This window comes from Syngnathus floridae, chromosome 12, assembly GCF_059516105.1.
Source record: "Syngnathus floridae isolate MCC-2025c chromosome 12, RoL_Sflo_1.0, whole genome shotgun sequence".
NCBI lineage: Eukaryota > Metazoa > Chordata > Actinopteri > Syngnathiformes > Syngnathidae > Syngnathus > Syngnathus floridae.
In genome coordinates, this window is record NC_142424.1 from 3,528,212 (window position 1) to 3,544,071 (window position 15,860).

General features: G+C 40.2%; 1 protein-coding gene across 3 annotated transcripts; it reads right to left on the reverse strand.

Moving 5' to 3' along the window:
* Positions 1–5,632: 5,632 nt before the first annotated feature.
* Positions 5,633–15,598, reverse strand: hook3 (hook microtubule-tethering protein 3). 3 transcript variants are annotated; one of them, XM_088392700.1, is made up of 24 exons: positions 15,362–15,596; positions 13,444–13,529; positions 13,278–13,350; positions 13,119–13,169; positions 12,904–13,036; positions 12,762–12,829; positions 12,589–12,651; positions 12,305–12,388; positions 11,543–11,706; positions 11,330–11,470; positions 11,116–11,203; positions 10,908–11,021; positions 10,719–10,829; positions 10,547–10,631; positions 10,413–10,482; positions 10,205–10,345; positions 10,021–10,108; positions 9,903–9,937; positions 9,748–9,830; positions 9,571–9,671; positions 9,390–9,494; positions 9,233–9,304; positions 8,775–8,911; positions 5,633–7,862 (listed from the first exon to the last, which is right to left on the reverse strand). In XM_088392700.1, exons 1-24 carry the CDS (start codon positions 15,416–15,418, stop codon positions 7,847–7,849), a joined length of 2,166 nt encoding a protein of 721 aa, XP_088248826.1. In that variant the 5' UTR covers positions 15,419–15,596; the 3' UTR covers positions 5,633–7,846. The 3 variants fall into 3 exon arrangements, with proteins under 3 accessions (XP_088248826.1, XP_088248827.1, XP_088248828.1); XM_088392701.1 differs by lacking the exon at positions 5,633–7,862 and adding an exon at positions 7,869–8,652 and having other exon boundaries at positions 15,362–15,598; XM_088392702.1 differs by lacking the exon at positions 5,633–7,862 and having other exon boundaries at positions 7,869–8,911; positions 15,362–15,597.
* Positions 15,599–15,860: the final 262 nt, after the last annotated feature.

The window sequence follows — 15,860 nt, forward strand, 5'->3', positions numbered from 1 at the left end:
GTGAACATTACTGGGGTTCCTAAAGTCTAAAGAGCTTTTAAATATTGTGTATAAAGTCACTTTCATTATCTTTCTCCATCAAATTTGACTGTATCATCACAAATCAATTGGATTCTTAACTCCAAGTCCGCTTAAAGCGCCCCCTTGTGGAAACATATTTAATGCAAGTGATATTTTCTTACCTTAGGTTTTATGCTTAATTAGTGAGTGATCACATCAGACAAAATGTCACTTTGGATTGAAAGCATATGGAACAGCTGTATTATTAAGACAAAAAATACTACAAAGATATCAAATGTGTGATTGAACTTATCATCCACCTGAAAATCTACCGCCAAAGTCTTTGGTTGAATAAAAGCGAATGCGTTCAAAGTCCACCTTGGCCTTTAGGATACTGTCAATACTGACCATCTGTGCATTTCCACATTAAAGTGCCTGTCCTAAGCAAAGATCAAAACGATCTTCTGAGGAATCCAGCGCAAATATCTTCAAAAGGTGTGCAGAATATGGAAATGACCACGTTTTGTTTTATACGGGCCGGGACGGTGGACTTATTTGATCCCGTCAGGCCCAGGTGAGCCCTGCAGGATTCGAACATAAATTTCACGAAAGATTTTCCAATGGACTGAACCCAAAGCAGAGTGACCCAAAAAAAATGAGCAAATACCATTTGCGTTTCTGTGGGCGAGATCTTAGATTCCAATCTCTCGATTACACCGTTGGCACGTCCGCACGTCCTCCCGTTTCCACATTCCTTGTTGTTCTTTTTATGATCCTCACAAGTGACCACATGAGGACGTGACTTTAGCGAGGAGGAGAAGAAGTCTCTTCCAGTAACAACAGCTCCAAATCTTATGAGTCAGTCCATTACGGATGGTTAGTTATATCGACCGTGTCCCGCTTCTTTCACAGTGCATTAAACTCTGATTGAAAACTCGTAGCGTGAGTGCGTGCGGTTGCTTAGAAGTGAGACTGATTTCCTCCACGTAGGGGCCCCGGAATACCACGAATTTGAAATCAAGAGGTCCCCCGGTTGTTGTACAAAGGTATCACATTAGTTTTGGGAGGACGGTGAATTGCCTCTGGATAGTTTTGGACGCCAAGGTGCATATTTGGAAATTACAAGATGAATACACGCATTTGGGAATTTTTTTTTGGCAGTGTTTAAATCACATCTGCGGAAATAAAAGCTGGTAGAAGTCGATTTTGGTTCGATCGTTTCAATCGATTCCGCACAATCGAAAAAATCCTAAAGATAAATTGAGTTACACTGCCCATTATTAGATTAGTCTTAGAACAAAAGTGATTCATATATTTGATAGGAAATATATTTTGGGGATAATCCCGTATCTCCACAAATTGGGACGGACAGATTTTGAGAGTAGAGACGATGGTATGTCCTGACTTGGCTTCCATCCTACCAAAAGAATCTTTTTTGATTCAAAAACCCAAAGTGACATTTAGAACCATAATCCCGACGTTTCAGAGTCAGCTGCGATGGAAGTGGTTAGTGACCAAAGTGTTAGTCACGGCATCAAAGCCAACGTGGTGTTCAACGTATAAAAACATTTACGGGAAGCCAACACGTTCATGGCTTTGCGGTCTGACGCATATGCCACGTACACGAATGGTTTGATCTTAAGTCTGATGTAGTTAATCAGAGCAAGACTAACATGACGGCCGCCTTCACCCCATGTTTTGTTGTCGTTCTCAAAAAACATGTTGCAAATTCCTGGATTTGTCTGCCAGACAGATTGTCACTGTGCTAATATTAATAACATGTTGATGTCAAAGAGATTCTGGATTTGAAAGTTTCTCGTCAACCCTGGTAGTCGGACTAAGTCGTGTTTCGTCTCTGTGGTTGGTCCGAATTGGTTCCTATGTCTGTCAAGATGGAGTCATTTCAGGAAATAGCCCTGTCCAAGAAAAAAAACACTTAAAACCACTCTAAAAATGAAGATGACCAGATGGTGAGACGACAACCGCGACATGAGTTGAACCACTTATGTGGAATGGGGAAAAAAAAAGTTGAGCGGCAAATCGGAATAGATCACGTTATATACGAAGAGTTGGCCAGAAATCTTTAATTGAAAAGATTCCAATTGTAATGACAAAAGTCTCTGAAACAATCCGGTTATGGAGGAGCAACAAAAAAGTTTTTGTTGGTTAAACTTGGCATTTAAAATTACCGTAATGTTTAAATCTGAATCAGACAAAATTCAGATTTTTTTTTCTTTTTTGGACTTGTTACCTGTGAAGACTGTGTTGAAGGATTAGGGGACATAAAATGTTTCTGATTTGCTAACTGCTACAAAAAAAATTTTGTGGATCCTCCAAAAACATTTCCTCTTATCTTCATGGTGTTCCTTCTGGTTTGGATTTGGAATTGTTTTGCCTGCCGCAAACAATCAACAGAAAACAATCGAGTTCGTTTCATGTGGTTTATTTCGTATTAAAAACACGTCACTCTCAATTTGACATGGCTTCCCTTTCTATGGTATGACTTTTTTTTTATGGGGGGGATGCAACGATGTGACTTTAGAGACTGCCTTCCCGATGAACCACCTGCAAATAAAACGACGGTCCTAATTCATCTCAAAATCCCCCATCTTTCATCTTGTATGTGTTTTATTAATCCCGCTTTGGAAAGGCTGGAGTCAATTAGAACTAATATCAACCCAATCAATCCCGCCTGTCTCCAAAGATGATTGCCTGCTTTGTGACATCTTGAGCTACATCTCGCGGAATTCAGCCCAGATGACTTTCAAAGTACTTGCATCCAGATTGGGCCTAAAAAAAAAATTACCCCCCGCCCGACTAATCAAAGATGATTATTGTCCCAATGTCTAAACTAAACATTCATCAATCGATAGATAAAACTTTTGAGGTTCAAGATGGCAAAAGGTAGCCTGAATGATTATCTTTACGTTCCTCGGGGTTTTAATGGCCTACTTATCATTGACCCGAAGGATGCGAACATGGCCAATTTTTGCAAAAAAAAATCCTGTTGCTGTTTTCTTGCCGGCCCATCATATCCTATCAACACCTCGACTCGATGTGTTTAAACAGCAGGCGGGACGGGGAGGGCAAAAAAATGAAAGGGATTCTTGTCTCGAAACAAACATCTCGACCCCAGCGGTTGTCAGTCACGTCTTCCCGCTTGGCCTCTCGGAGTTGAATGGAATCCTAAGAAGAACGCCCGTCTTCCGCTTGACTGTGTCAACAGGCCGGGCGCGAGGTTTAAGTTTCCTTCACCTGCGATTCTGTGAAGCGGCGCCAAAAAAATGATCGCGAGCGTCGGTCCAAGTGTTTGTGTTGGAGGGAACGCTTTGTACGATCAAATGTGTCAAAAGCGAAGTGCTGAAATATCATTTCTGGGAGTGTCTTGATTGTACGTGTCAATGAGAGCATTGTGTTATCACGACACCAAGGCCACGTTGGCGGCCAAAGTTGCGTAGAAATAATAGAAGGCTGATTTTCTCCTCGGCGGAATGTTTCGGTAATTACTTTGATATTTGGAAAGAGGAGTGTTGGAAAAACAAGAACATCTGGCACGGATGGTAAGTTTTGCTTGGAATATCAAAACGGAGATTGCGAGAGTGACAGTTTTCGTTTATGTTATGTGTTAGGGTGGTCAAAAGTGTCACGGTGGATTTCGCAGTGTTTACGCTTTGAATTAGTTTTGTTCATCGAGGTTTATTTGTCAAGTTTAATTTCAAATTGAGCTACCACCGAATCTCTCAGTGTGATCTTTCTGTTTTTGTCGACTTGTTTTTGCCTGCCTGCATTTGTTCCACCTGTCTCAAACAATTAAAAGCAGAAAATTGAATTTAATTAAATGCTTCAATTGTCTGATGTGGTTTCTTTCGCAAGACAAACAATTCTCCCTCCCTTTATGTCTCATCAGATGTTTTCGTTTAAGTCAGCGAGTTCACAGACGAGATAATTTGCATACGAGGTGGATTATAACCAAAATACGAGAGTGAAACATTCCAGGGCAAGATAGGAAGGTGCTGAAATAGCAGAAAATATGCAACAAGATCATTTTCAGATTTACTTAAGTTACCTTCACCCTCCCCAAAACTTGCTTAGACATGTTAATGACTGTGAAAGTTATTCATATGGCAGGTTTCCACTTTTTAAAAATTCCCAGAAAATTGGCGACCTAACGTCCAACATTGTGGGAAGAGTTTAGGAAAGGGCCGTTTCTGTTCCAACTTGAGTCACGTGCATAAAACAAAACCCACGAAAGCCTCACAAATATTCTTCTGGATGAATTAACCGAAATAAATCCCACAGAAAGGTAGACGCTGTTAGAAAAACGTCCCAATACTTTTGTCTCTTCTAAGGAATCTGAGCACGTGTTTCGCTGCGAGTGATAATGGAACACACAGACTTTTGTGGTACTTCCAGTAGCCGCTAGAAAAATGAATGCCTTTGAGGAAACGTGGCAGCGGTTTCTAGTCACTATATTTATATTTGTCCTTGTCTGCCTGTGGTGTCTTCATGCGCTCAATAATTGTCTCTTACTGTCATTTTTGTCATCTTCTGATGAATATGATGATTCTCTGTGGCCTAAAGGCGTTTGGAACTGAGACAAAGTGTAAAAAGATGAGGGGTTAGACTACCGCAGTCTGTAAGGTCTTTTTTTGTATAGCGGAAAGCATCAGTTTATGCGTTACTTGATATTAAATTTTTAATATTTGCCTTTAGTTGTAAAACTAAATCTTAGATATGATGAAACTATATGAACTAACATATTTCTATTTTTTGAAATTCCAAAAACATCATGAATTTGCGGCTCCAAATAGCTAAGTTAGCTTATTTGCTAACGGTTAGCTTTTATGCTAACTATACAGGGCATCATCTTTTCAAATACACACTACATTTATCTTTCCGGCAGATATGTGCGAAAGTGTTTCAGGGAGTTTTTGAACAAACCACATTTTTTGGACCGACTCACGCAAATAAAATAGAACTTTTGAATAACTGTTCATTCTCGTTACCACCAGGGTTAAAAGCGCTCTCGGTTGGACCGTCTTTCTTTTTTCAAATATATACGGCCACATTTTTATGTCAATGCTCGTATTTCATCTTGACTTTGCGATTGTAATTGCTGTAATTGAGGTGTGATGCACAATAAGCGTTTGCAAAAATCGAAAGTACATAATTTAGCCTTTTGGTACTTCGGTTAGTCAGTGCGGTAGGATGTTACCGACAACTTTTGGACACTTGACACTTACAGCTCGGGGAACATCCATGTAATCCTTTGGTCACGGAAAATAAAAGATTTGAGTAAATCTATAAATGAATGCACTCATTTGTTTTGTTGAACTTGGATATCGCAATATGCGAATCTATTTTGTATCATTTGATGCAGGTAGACAAAAATAAAAGTGAGGTTGGTTGAATTTTTTTTCAATTTGTTTTGGATGGATATGTGAAAAACCAGTAGAGTCTGTCTTTTATTGACTTTGGCCTGCCGCTTTGACGCGCCAAGACGACACACCCAGAGACAGTTTGAATCTCTGCCGACCGACCGAAAGCGAATCCAGGATTCATGAACGGACAGGATAAGCTACCAAATCATGAAACCTGGCATCCAGTTCCTGATAAAACCCAAAGCAGACAATTATATTTGAATATAAGCTTTATTTACAACGTCGTCTCCAAAGTTTACAGTGTCGGAAGCACGTTATCAGATGTCCATCTTAACCACTTTGATCACCGTCCCTAAAAGGCCCCCCCTCGTAACTGCAGTTGCAAAATGCGACTATATACATAGTGGGGGTTGGATACAAGCATTAAAAAACTTGGCAAATGGATAGTTAGTTGCAACTTCATTGTCCAAATGAGTAACAAAAAAAAAAAAAAAAGTATAAACACTGCATGATAATCTACAGTCTGACAGAGTACGAGAACATTTTACCATTTGCAGTCGGGTAACATGTCGATTATTTTAACCTTTGATACTACGTGAGCGCCGCGGTTAAATGAAACGGAAGAATTGGATTGTCAAGCACCAAAAACCGCTTCCATTACAGTTTGGTCTTCCAAATAAATTGATCAGATCAAGTTGCATCGGGTAACTTCCTTCCTCTGTGTCATTCGATTAAAGCCAATCTGAAGTGCCGACTATCACGTCCTGTCCTCAAGGTGAGTTTTATTTTATTTTTGTTTTATTTTACAAAGGCAAAATGTTTTTCATGTCACATCATAAAGGATCATTTCAACTTTGGCGGCTCCGCTACACTTTTTCAATTAATTTCCTATTGACTGCAAATGAACACTAATTTTTATTTGTAGTATGAGAGTTAATCCAATAAAAGGTAATTTGAGGTTTCAAAATGTGCTTTTTACGAGTTCGAACAATCCGGAAAATGTGTCGTGCCTGTAAAGAAATAAAAGCAACACGCCGTTCACCGGTCTGACTTTTAAGTTTTGTGTCACTTCCTTGTTCTTTGTATTAGATAATTATTTTATATAAATCGTTAAGTTGTGAACATAATACTAACACTTCTGCGCAAGACACAAAAAAATAAATAAGAATTAAAAAAATGCACTGCATAAGATAAATCGTTACACATGACAGAGTCAAATAAGACAAGCCCTCATCAACTCTTGTTTAGAAGCGACTATGAAAACGGAGGCGGTTGATTTCCCATCATTTGTCTTTTCAAAATGACAAAAAAAAAACGATATTTAAGTCAGCTCACACTGCCTTCAAAATGAGCGCACCGGTAACAAAGGCACTAAACTGGCGGATCGAACCATCTCTTGCATTCATGCCTGTAACATGCGCCACCATTTTAAATAAATTGACCTCCTAAGCCTTGCAGTTAAAATATAAATATGCGATAAAAAGCTGCAGAAAATAAATGTACAATATGAAGCTGCATGATAAAGTTGACCTATGATTATTTTGTCATGACTTGCACACAATTATTGATTTTCGAGGGATTTTTCATCTGCTTGGCCTTTCAATAGAAACTCCACATTAATAAATTAATGTAGTTTTCTCTTCACAGATGCTTGACATGTGTGAATACTTACTTTTGGCTCAATACTGGTTCTTCTTTGGATGTATACGGCACCACGCAAAAGGACGCGCCTGCTTTATGTTCAAGTACGCTATATACATCAAATGTATCAAATCGACATGACGTCACAAAATACAAACCCATCAGACATGTTGGAGCTTAGAAAAATACTTAAAAGTGGATTTGTGATTTTTTTTTTGTGTTGTATACAAACATTTTCCCATCCTATAACTAGTTGCTAAAAGTTGAGGTAAAAGCCCAGCTAGCATGTCCTCGGGTCACATTTTAAAGGATAGGTAAAGTCTTTCTTAGATTTTTTTTTTTCTTTACAATGACAAAGTGTCCAAAATGGGAGAGGAAAAATTTCGATATAAAAGGTAATTTTTTTTGTCCTGTTTTTTCCTTCCCTCTCAAATACTGAAATCAATTCACGACTGAATATGTGGAAAAATGCTGTTGAGGTATTCCAGATAGATGTCACTGTGCTAAAACAGGCTTGATGCCGTTTGGAAACACAAAGCAGGCATGTCCATGAAAAGCAAGAAAGCAAAGAGGAATACAAAAGATGAATAAATGAAGGAGTATTTTCTTTCCCCACAGCGCTCCCTAGTGGCGCGAAAGAGGATTGCAATGCTGCAGAGGGCTTGTTAGTGCTCATGCTGCTGTTGCCGTATGCCGGGTTAACTCACAGTCAATGCAAAGTCATGCAAAGTGTCGCCAGGCAGGTATTGCATGCATCGTGCGCCTCGGGTTTCGCCAGCACGGACGGGCCGGGCCGTATCGGGCCGGGGTCACTGCTGCGCCGATCATGCTGGGATATTGCTGTTAGGGGGGGGGGAGGGAGGAGAACAGGAGATAACAGTCAGATAGGAGGGAATGTTAGCAGCGAATTTTGGCCTGGATTTTAAAAGCGGGTGACGAACGTGCCCCAGATGTGATATGGGGAGGGGGGGTGAAATATGGTTAATTTGTGGCCACAAATTCGTATTTAATGTGGACATTTTCCCTTTTTTGTGGCCACAAATGAATATTTCTTGGCCATTGTTAAGATTAAAAAATTAAAAAAATATCCCCATATCACATGTCCTATCATGAACAATTAACAGGGTTAATTTTTGAAAGTCTAAAACCAAAATATTATTTCAAAATAGGGGTTTGTGAGCCATGAGAGTTGTCTAAGATGAAAGTCTTGACCCCCCAAAAAAATTAAAGCGGTGCTCCACTCAATCCTTTCTTCAATTTCCACTTCCAGGAGATGCAGCTGTCCTAATGTGTGTTTACTTTTCTATTATGGCACTAAAATGTGTGATGAGAAAACCAAGTATACGCTGGTGAAGTTGCACCTACTGAAATTATTTCAGCAACATTTGTTACCCGTTTAGAAATAAAAGATGAAAAACAAAAAATTTTTAAGACTGATATAGGTAGAATTGTGCATGACTACTGCATGTTGAGGTTAAGTGTTGAGCAATGCGTGATGATAAAATAATGCTCGTTTCGTGTGTGCTCTGCCATCACTTGACTCAGAGGAAAAAAAAAATAAGTTTAGCCGGGAATAAAAGCGGCGAAAGGTTTTTGGGGCAGTCTTGCCTGGCATCTCTACCTGACGGATCTAATCGGGAAGAAGGGTGAAGAAAAAACAAAATGAAAATCAACAGGCAGAATTTGAAATGAACAGTTCAGGGTTTTGTGTAAAGTAGTTTTGCTGCTGGAACTTTTTGTCTGCCTTTCTACCTCGCGGTAGCCGGCTGGACGTGGCCTGGGTAGCTGCGCCGGGAACTGGTGGCTTGCCTTTGGCGGGCCAGGAAAGACTGACTCGAGCCGGTGTTGGCCAATCTGTCTTCGGCCGCCTTTTTCTGGAAAGTCATTCCCTGGGAAAATAAATAAAAAAGATGAGTATTTAACAGGGCAATTGACTTTAAATTTATCTTGTTTAAAAACAGACGCCGCAGCAGGAGTCGATTATTACCGGCCGACTAATGGTGAAGAATTGGAGAGGGAGGAAAAATACATTAATGTTGATTTAAGATCAGCTCTTAGCAATACTGCCACCTAGCAGTGGTCCATGGTATGTCTATGGCGGTTTTGCACTGAAATAATTAATCCTGTTATTTTTTGTGTGAATTAAATGGTCCATTAAATGTCTGTGTGTGTTTTGGAGTAATTTAAAAAACTATTGACGTCACTCTTACCATATTATACCAGGCCGACACAATTAGTTTCTCCTCATAATCTCTCTGGCTTTTTGTTTTATCCATTTCTTTCTGTTGAAGAAAAAAAAAAAAGACATAATCAGAAGAGAATCACACCAAGAGTTTATCTTTGGTTCTTATTTGCGAGCCAAATGACCTCCAACGAGTGCAGCATCCGCTCTTTCTCCTGCAGCTGGTTTTTCAAGGCCTGAACTTCTGGACCTGAGCCCTGGTTCTGTTTAGGATCTAGAGTGCGAATTACCTGAGAACCCAAATGGAACAAGTCAGGGATGATCTCCTGTTAATAAGGACGTTTAAAAATCGAAATATGTCCTCACGCTCTTGGCTTTCTCCAAATATTTCTTATACCGCTCCTCCATTTGCTTCATCTCATCATCTTTCTTTTTCAAGGCCTCCTCCAGTTCATCCACTCGTTGAGCTAACAAAAGAGAGCCGAGTGATCAACCAGATTCAAAGACGACAGCAAGTTAAGGAGCACTCGAGCGTAAACTCACAGCTGGCGGCGTATTTGGGCTCCATCTCGTCAATGAAGGCATTTTTCTTCAGTAACTCGTTGTTCACTTCTTGAAGCTTCTCCCTGGTGAGGCAGAAGAAATAATTGTTATATTTTTTAAAGATGCACGGTCGTAGATGAACACAATGTACTTACATGTGCTCGGCGTATTTCTTCTTCATAATGGAAGACTGAAACGTGAAAGAGAAATATGGTTGAACACAAACCGAAGTTGAAAATTGGGAGTGTCTTAAATCCACGTTTCATTACGTACATCATCTGCTTTGGAGCCTTGTTCCTGGAGGTTCTTCTGGAGCTCTTCTATCTGACTCTGTTCCTCCATCAGGCGCTGGTTGGTTAACCTACAAACATGTAAAGCGCAGACACCGACCGGTTGGACAACATTGTTTAGAAGACAAAACGGAGTTGACAGCCTGGCAAGATTAAAATACACTGACCTGTTTTCGGTCTCCAGCTCACTTTTCCTTCTATTGGAGTCTTCCAGCAGACTCTGTAAAAGCGCAATCTTCTCGTTATCCGAGCCCTCTTGAGCCAGCTTCAGCATTTTGTTCTCGTGCTGAAGGCGGATCAAATGCTCTCTGCGTAACAAAAATCAAAAAAAGTGATTTAGTTAAGAAGCAATATTTTTGATAGCGCTGAACATACCGAATCTCTGGCGTTGTGATCTCGGCTGCCAAAGAATCGGAACCGTCGGCGCTGGCGAGTGGGAGAAGACCTGGGGCACAAATGATGGTCTTGTAACTCTAAAGGTTAAATTTAGCCATTTTTTTTGCTTATACCTGCCGTTAGCTGTCCCTCTTGAGCTTGGACACAATGCAGCTCCTCAATGGTCTCCTTCAAAGAGTCTCGCTCCGTTCGCATACGCTGCATAGGAAAAAAAAAAATCCATAAAATGCAACAGTTCTGTACATATCATAAAAAAAGGAATAAATAACTTATCCGTGCACATACATCTTTTTCTTTCTGTAAAGAGTCCACTTTCTCTTTGACACGTTTATACTCAAACTCCATCTTGTCGGCCTTTTTCGATTCTTCCGACAGTCTGTTTTGAAGTTCCACCACCTGCTCAGAGCGGATTGAAGAATCGACGATGACCATCACAGCAACGCAAGCTACGCTAAGTGACCTTTTCGGACTTACCTGTCTCTTATACGTCTCCAACTGGCCCTTGGTAGCATTAGCCTTTCGGAGCTCTTCTTCTAAACTGATGTTGGTCTGCATTAACACCGTGTTCTTTTCCTCCAAAAGCTTACTCTGCAAAAAATGGAAACAAATGTTGCTGATAGAACATGGAGGACAATAAAATTGTGAATATGTGAGAACTGGTTTGGATGTTTGCAAGCGGCACCTGTCTCCTGAGGAGTCCCATGTCCTCAAGTTTCTTCTTGTAGTGTTCTACTGTGCCCTCAAGCTTTGACACTTTGTCTGATGAATGCCTGGAGAAAAAAAAACAAAAAACACCTGGCTTGTTTCTCTTTGCCTTGGGTATAAAAAGTCTACACACCCTGGATTTTTTGTCCTCTAAAGAAAATGAGAAGATGTGGTAGACAGAAGTTGCTTACCTGAGAACATCCATCTCATCCTTCAGCGACTGGGCTTCATCAGCCAGAGATGTGAGCTCTTCATTCTGCGACCTCACCTCCAAAAGTTCTTTTTCAAGCTCCTCGCATCGGATCCGGTAGTCGTCTTTCGATGCTTCCAACCTGGAAAGTGACGACAATGAAAAATATCCCAACTGATTCCGAAGACCGCTAACCTTTGCGTTCGACCCACACCTGAATGTTTCTTCCTGGAGCTGCTCCAGTTGCGTCTGCAGCTGGAGGTGTCTGCGGCCAGCCGGGCTGTTGATATCCTCGATGGAGTCCGACTGGTTGAGTCTCTCCATCAAAAGTTGGTTTTCCGCTAGCAAGCTACTCTTTTCCTCCTGTAGGGCTGCCACCTGAAGTTCAATGCGAGGGAGATATTTATTTCAAGGCCATCTCACGTATCTGGAGATGACACCTAAAAAGTCACGATGTCGCAATATCAGTTCTGCTAACAAAGCCAACACACGCAAATCCTCAGCAAAGCGGGTCATTTGAGGCAAACAAACTGAAGGCGGGGAATAAAAACATAAAAATTGACATGACTCTTATTAGTCACACCACACAGAATGAGTGGAAGAAATAAAGTTTGAATTTACCCTCTCGTCTAGCTCATTAAAGTCTAACCTCAGTCTATCGCGCTCCTCTTGAATATGGAGGGCCTTGGAAGCAAGGCACAAATGATATTAAAATAGCCACAAAAACAAATGGAACAGAACAGGAGATTAGATAATCCTTTAAACCACGGCTCAATTATGGAGTTGGCAGGAAATGAATGCATCCATGCAAAATAAATCATGAAATATTGGGAAGAAAGCAAGTCAAAATTCAATGATTACGCAATATAATCAGGAAAACAAAACATACTTAATTTAGTGGTAGATTTGAAAAGGCTCATAAATTGACTTTTTAAACAAAAAAAACCAAAAAGGATGAGGATGACATGAAACCAACCTGCATATCAAGCTCACGACACCTCTGGGAAATCTCCTCCTTTGTGGCCAAAGCTTCATTGAGCTCCTCAACAGACTTTTTTAACTAAAAATGCATAAAAAATAATAATAAATAATATATATTTTTTTTTTATTCCACCAAGAGTTAATACTGGTTAAGAATTGGTAAAGTCTCCAGATCATGTGGCACTGATCATTAAAAAAAAAAAGTGATTAGTCAATTTATCCCACTAAGATTGAGACACAAAGGCAAATAAAAAATTTACATCTCATGAATATGCGTACCTGTCTGTCGAGATCCACGTAGGAGTCGTTTCCTCCTGTTACGGGAGTCTCTTTACTCATCAGCTGATGGAAAGGCAAAAAAAAAAAAAGAAAATTGAAGGTTGAAAGTCTGAATGTCTAAATTCCATTCAATCTTGACCGGAACATCTTCCCAATTCCACAAAATGATCTACCTCTTGGATGGCTGTCATGACCACATGCTGGACTGATTCCTCCATCATCATGATGGATTGGATATACTCTAGAGAGGAAGAAGATAAAACGGTGAGAAAAAATTGGAGCACACAAATCTCATGTTGGACTTTGGACGCTCACCTTGCTTCTGTTCACAGTTGACAGCACATCCCAGAATGAGTTGAAGCATCCTCCCAAGTTCTGCCGGGTCGGAGTGTTCTCCGATGAGGGTGACGTCGGGTAGCGTGAAGTCGTTTATGTGCTGGCCCAGAATCTTGAAAGGGAGGGGCAGATTACATATTGCCAATTTTAAATCAACTTTGAACACTTAAAAAAAAATAGTCCATCCATCTTACCTCCTGGTTATAATCGAGGATACCTTTGAGAATTTTCTTTAGATTGCTGACCTGGAAAAAAAAAGGTTCACCAAAAAGTCATGATTTGAATGAATACACAATAATTATGAGTGAGTGGATCAAAAATGTGAATCATTCTAAACTGAAATTTATCCTCACCTTTAACCTCCAGTTGTCACCCACATCTGGCTTGATTCGACTAATCCATGCGTCATTGAAATACACTTCGTCTCTACGAAACGAACACGGAAAATCAAATTCCAATCGCAGAATATTAAGACCAGTTGACATTCCTAAAATGTAACACTTCTAATTTTCCACTCACATTTTCTGGAGAGCCTGCGCCATAGCGACGCCGCTCGTCATGTCCTCCACAGTCTTGCATTGAGCCTCGACCCCGAATGTTTGAACCTAAACCAAGAAAATAATTATTCGATCATGATTGTACGTGTGATAACAACGTAAAATAAACAGCATGTCTAAAGCCAACTTGAAAACTATTTCAATTATGCGCCCGTTGCAGTCTATCATCTGGAGTTCGACTTAAGGCTGTTGCCCAGAATGACAAGTCCACATGCCAAGAGTCCACGTGACTGAAATGGAGAACAGGAATGTTGGAAATTTGACAGCAAAGGACAAGACTAAATCCCTACCCCTGGATCAATTTCCTTATATTTTTAATAACAGAGCTCAAAAGACCATGACATCTATTTTTTTTCTTCCAAAGAATTAATTTCCTGAATTGAAAAAGGCTCAACTAATCCAAAAAGGACTGAAAGAGCGGATCTGAGAGGATCTGGATCTGGCAGACAAATATCTCAAGACTGCCCGCTGGCCCACGGCCAGCACACAAAACCCAAAGAACACCCCTTTATTACATAACACCGTTTACCAGGGAAATCACGAACGTCACCATATAATACCCCGCTTGCATGATGGCAACTTTTATTTTGGAGCTGTGTTGATGTAATAGATCCCCCCCTTTTTTTAACCTTCTAAATCCCAAACAGCAAGACACAAAAGGCCATGCTAATGCAAGTAGCAATTGCTAAAAAGAGGTCAAAATTGGGGGGTTGTCACCAGAGGCGCTTAAAAGGGGGTCATGGAACAAAAGTAAGCATACGCTACTTAAAGAGTGTTTAGGCTGTTCAGTTTTGGAATATAAATGTAAATCATTTGCAATATATTTGTGATGTTTATAGCGCAGCCCAGGTTGTTGTACTTTCTATTTTTTCTAAAAAATTGGTGATGAGAGGTGTTTTTTTTTTTAATATATTTGACTTGCAACTACTTGAGCGAAGCAAAAATATTCGACACAGGTCTAATTTACAAAAGCAAGTCAGAGTGTGAAATATGTCACATATTTGACCACAAAAATATTTCCCACTGCAACACCGGAATATGCACACTAAGTTGTGAAAAATTAAATTCACTGCTCTGACATTGGCATTTTAGTAAAGCTTAGCGTGCTATTTACAATTTACAGCATCCTTTGTTGGTTGTTTTTTCACTTTGTGCGGTCTATTCGCTCAGGTGGAACACTTAAAATGGAAAAGTCCAATTTAAGCATGTTCATTGCTTTTCAACATACAAATTTAGTACACAAAGCAAATCACAAGATTTCACGGTAAATGTGATTTACTCGATTGTAACATGGCAGCTTGATTGTAAAGCAGCGGACAAAGCTCTATTTTAACACCAAGCATATTTTGACTGTAAACTGCAGACAATGCAGACAGTGTTTTATTCCAAACATGACATTTTGCCACTCTGTTGACATGACGTTGTAATGTGTCAGTCATGTAAACACGATCATAGTCGATAGCACATGCTCTTTTAAAGATTCTTTTTTTTCCCTGCAACATTTCCAAGTCAGAATGTGAACGAAAGAGAAAAAAAAGGGTGGACCGTCCTAGGATCGAAGACAAAAAGAGTTTCGAATGTATTTTTTGAACCTCTTGACCTGCCTGTCACCAAAGTGTCATCCATTAGGAACATTGCCGAATAATCGCTTGCCCTAAATGATCAATATTTTCTAGAAAAGACAGCTCGTAAGCGACTAGCAACACATCAGCAGCTAAGGCAGCCAACAGCTGGCCTGTATACGTAAGCGACGTGAGCTCGTGTCATTTTTCCTCGGTACCGCTGTTAGCTCACGAGCTAACGTTAGCCTCGTATGCTAGCTTGCTAGCTAGCGCCGGAGGGGGGAAAAACAATACCGGATGTTATGGTCGATGACTTACCCATGTTAAAAGGCTTTCACAGAGTTCCACTCGATCCAAGGGCCCTGATGTAGACATTGTAAATAAAAGTAAGCTAGATAATGACTAAAGCCTAAAGTTATTAGCGACCTCAGACGCTAGCTCCCGAGGTCTCTCGCTCTCTGGGTGTCTCACAATCCGACACCGGCGTCTGCCTGAGGCGGGCTGGTTGGGCGGAGTCGAGAACTTGACTGGACTGTATCGATTATACTAGAAACCATCCTTCATTTATCTAAGGCACGTATTTGACTTTTTTTTTTCTGTTTACACGACATAAAAAATATTGAATAATTCCTTTTAAGTGACCTCACCATTTGCATGACTAGCTTCTGTTTTGTTGCATCATTGTGTTTCCCACACCCAGTGAGCAACATTTTTGTAGTTGATTCCAAAATGATGACTTGCACAATTAATCACTTGTAATGTATCAGTGGTTGATTCTCAATTATCATAATTATGGTGTGGAATGCGCCTTGGCCTT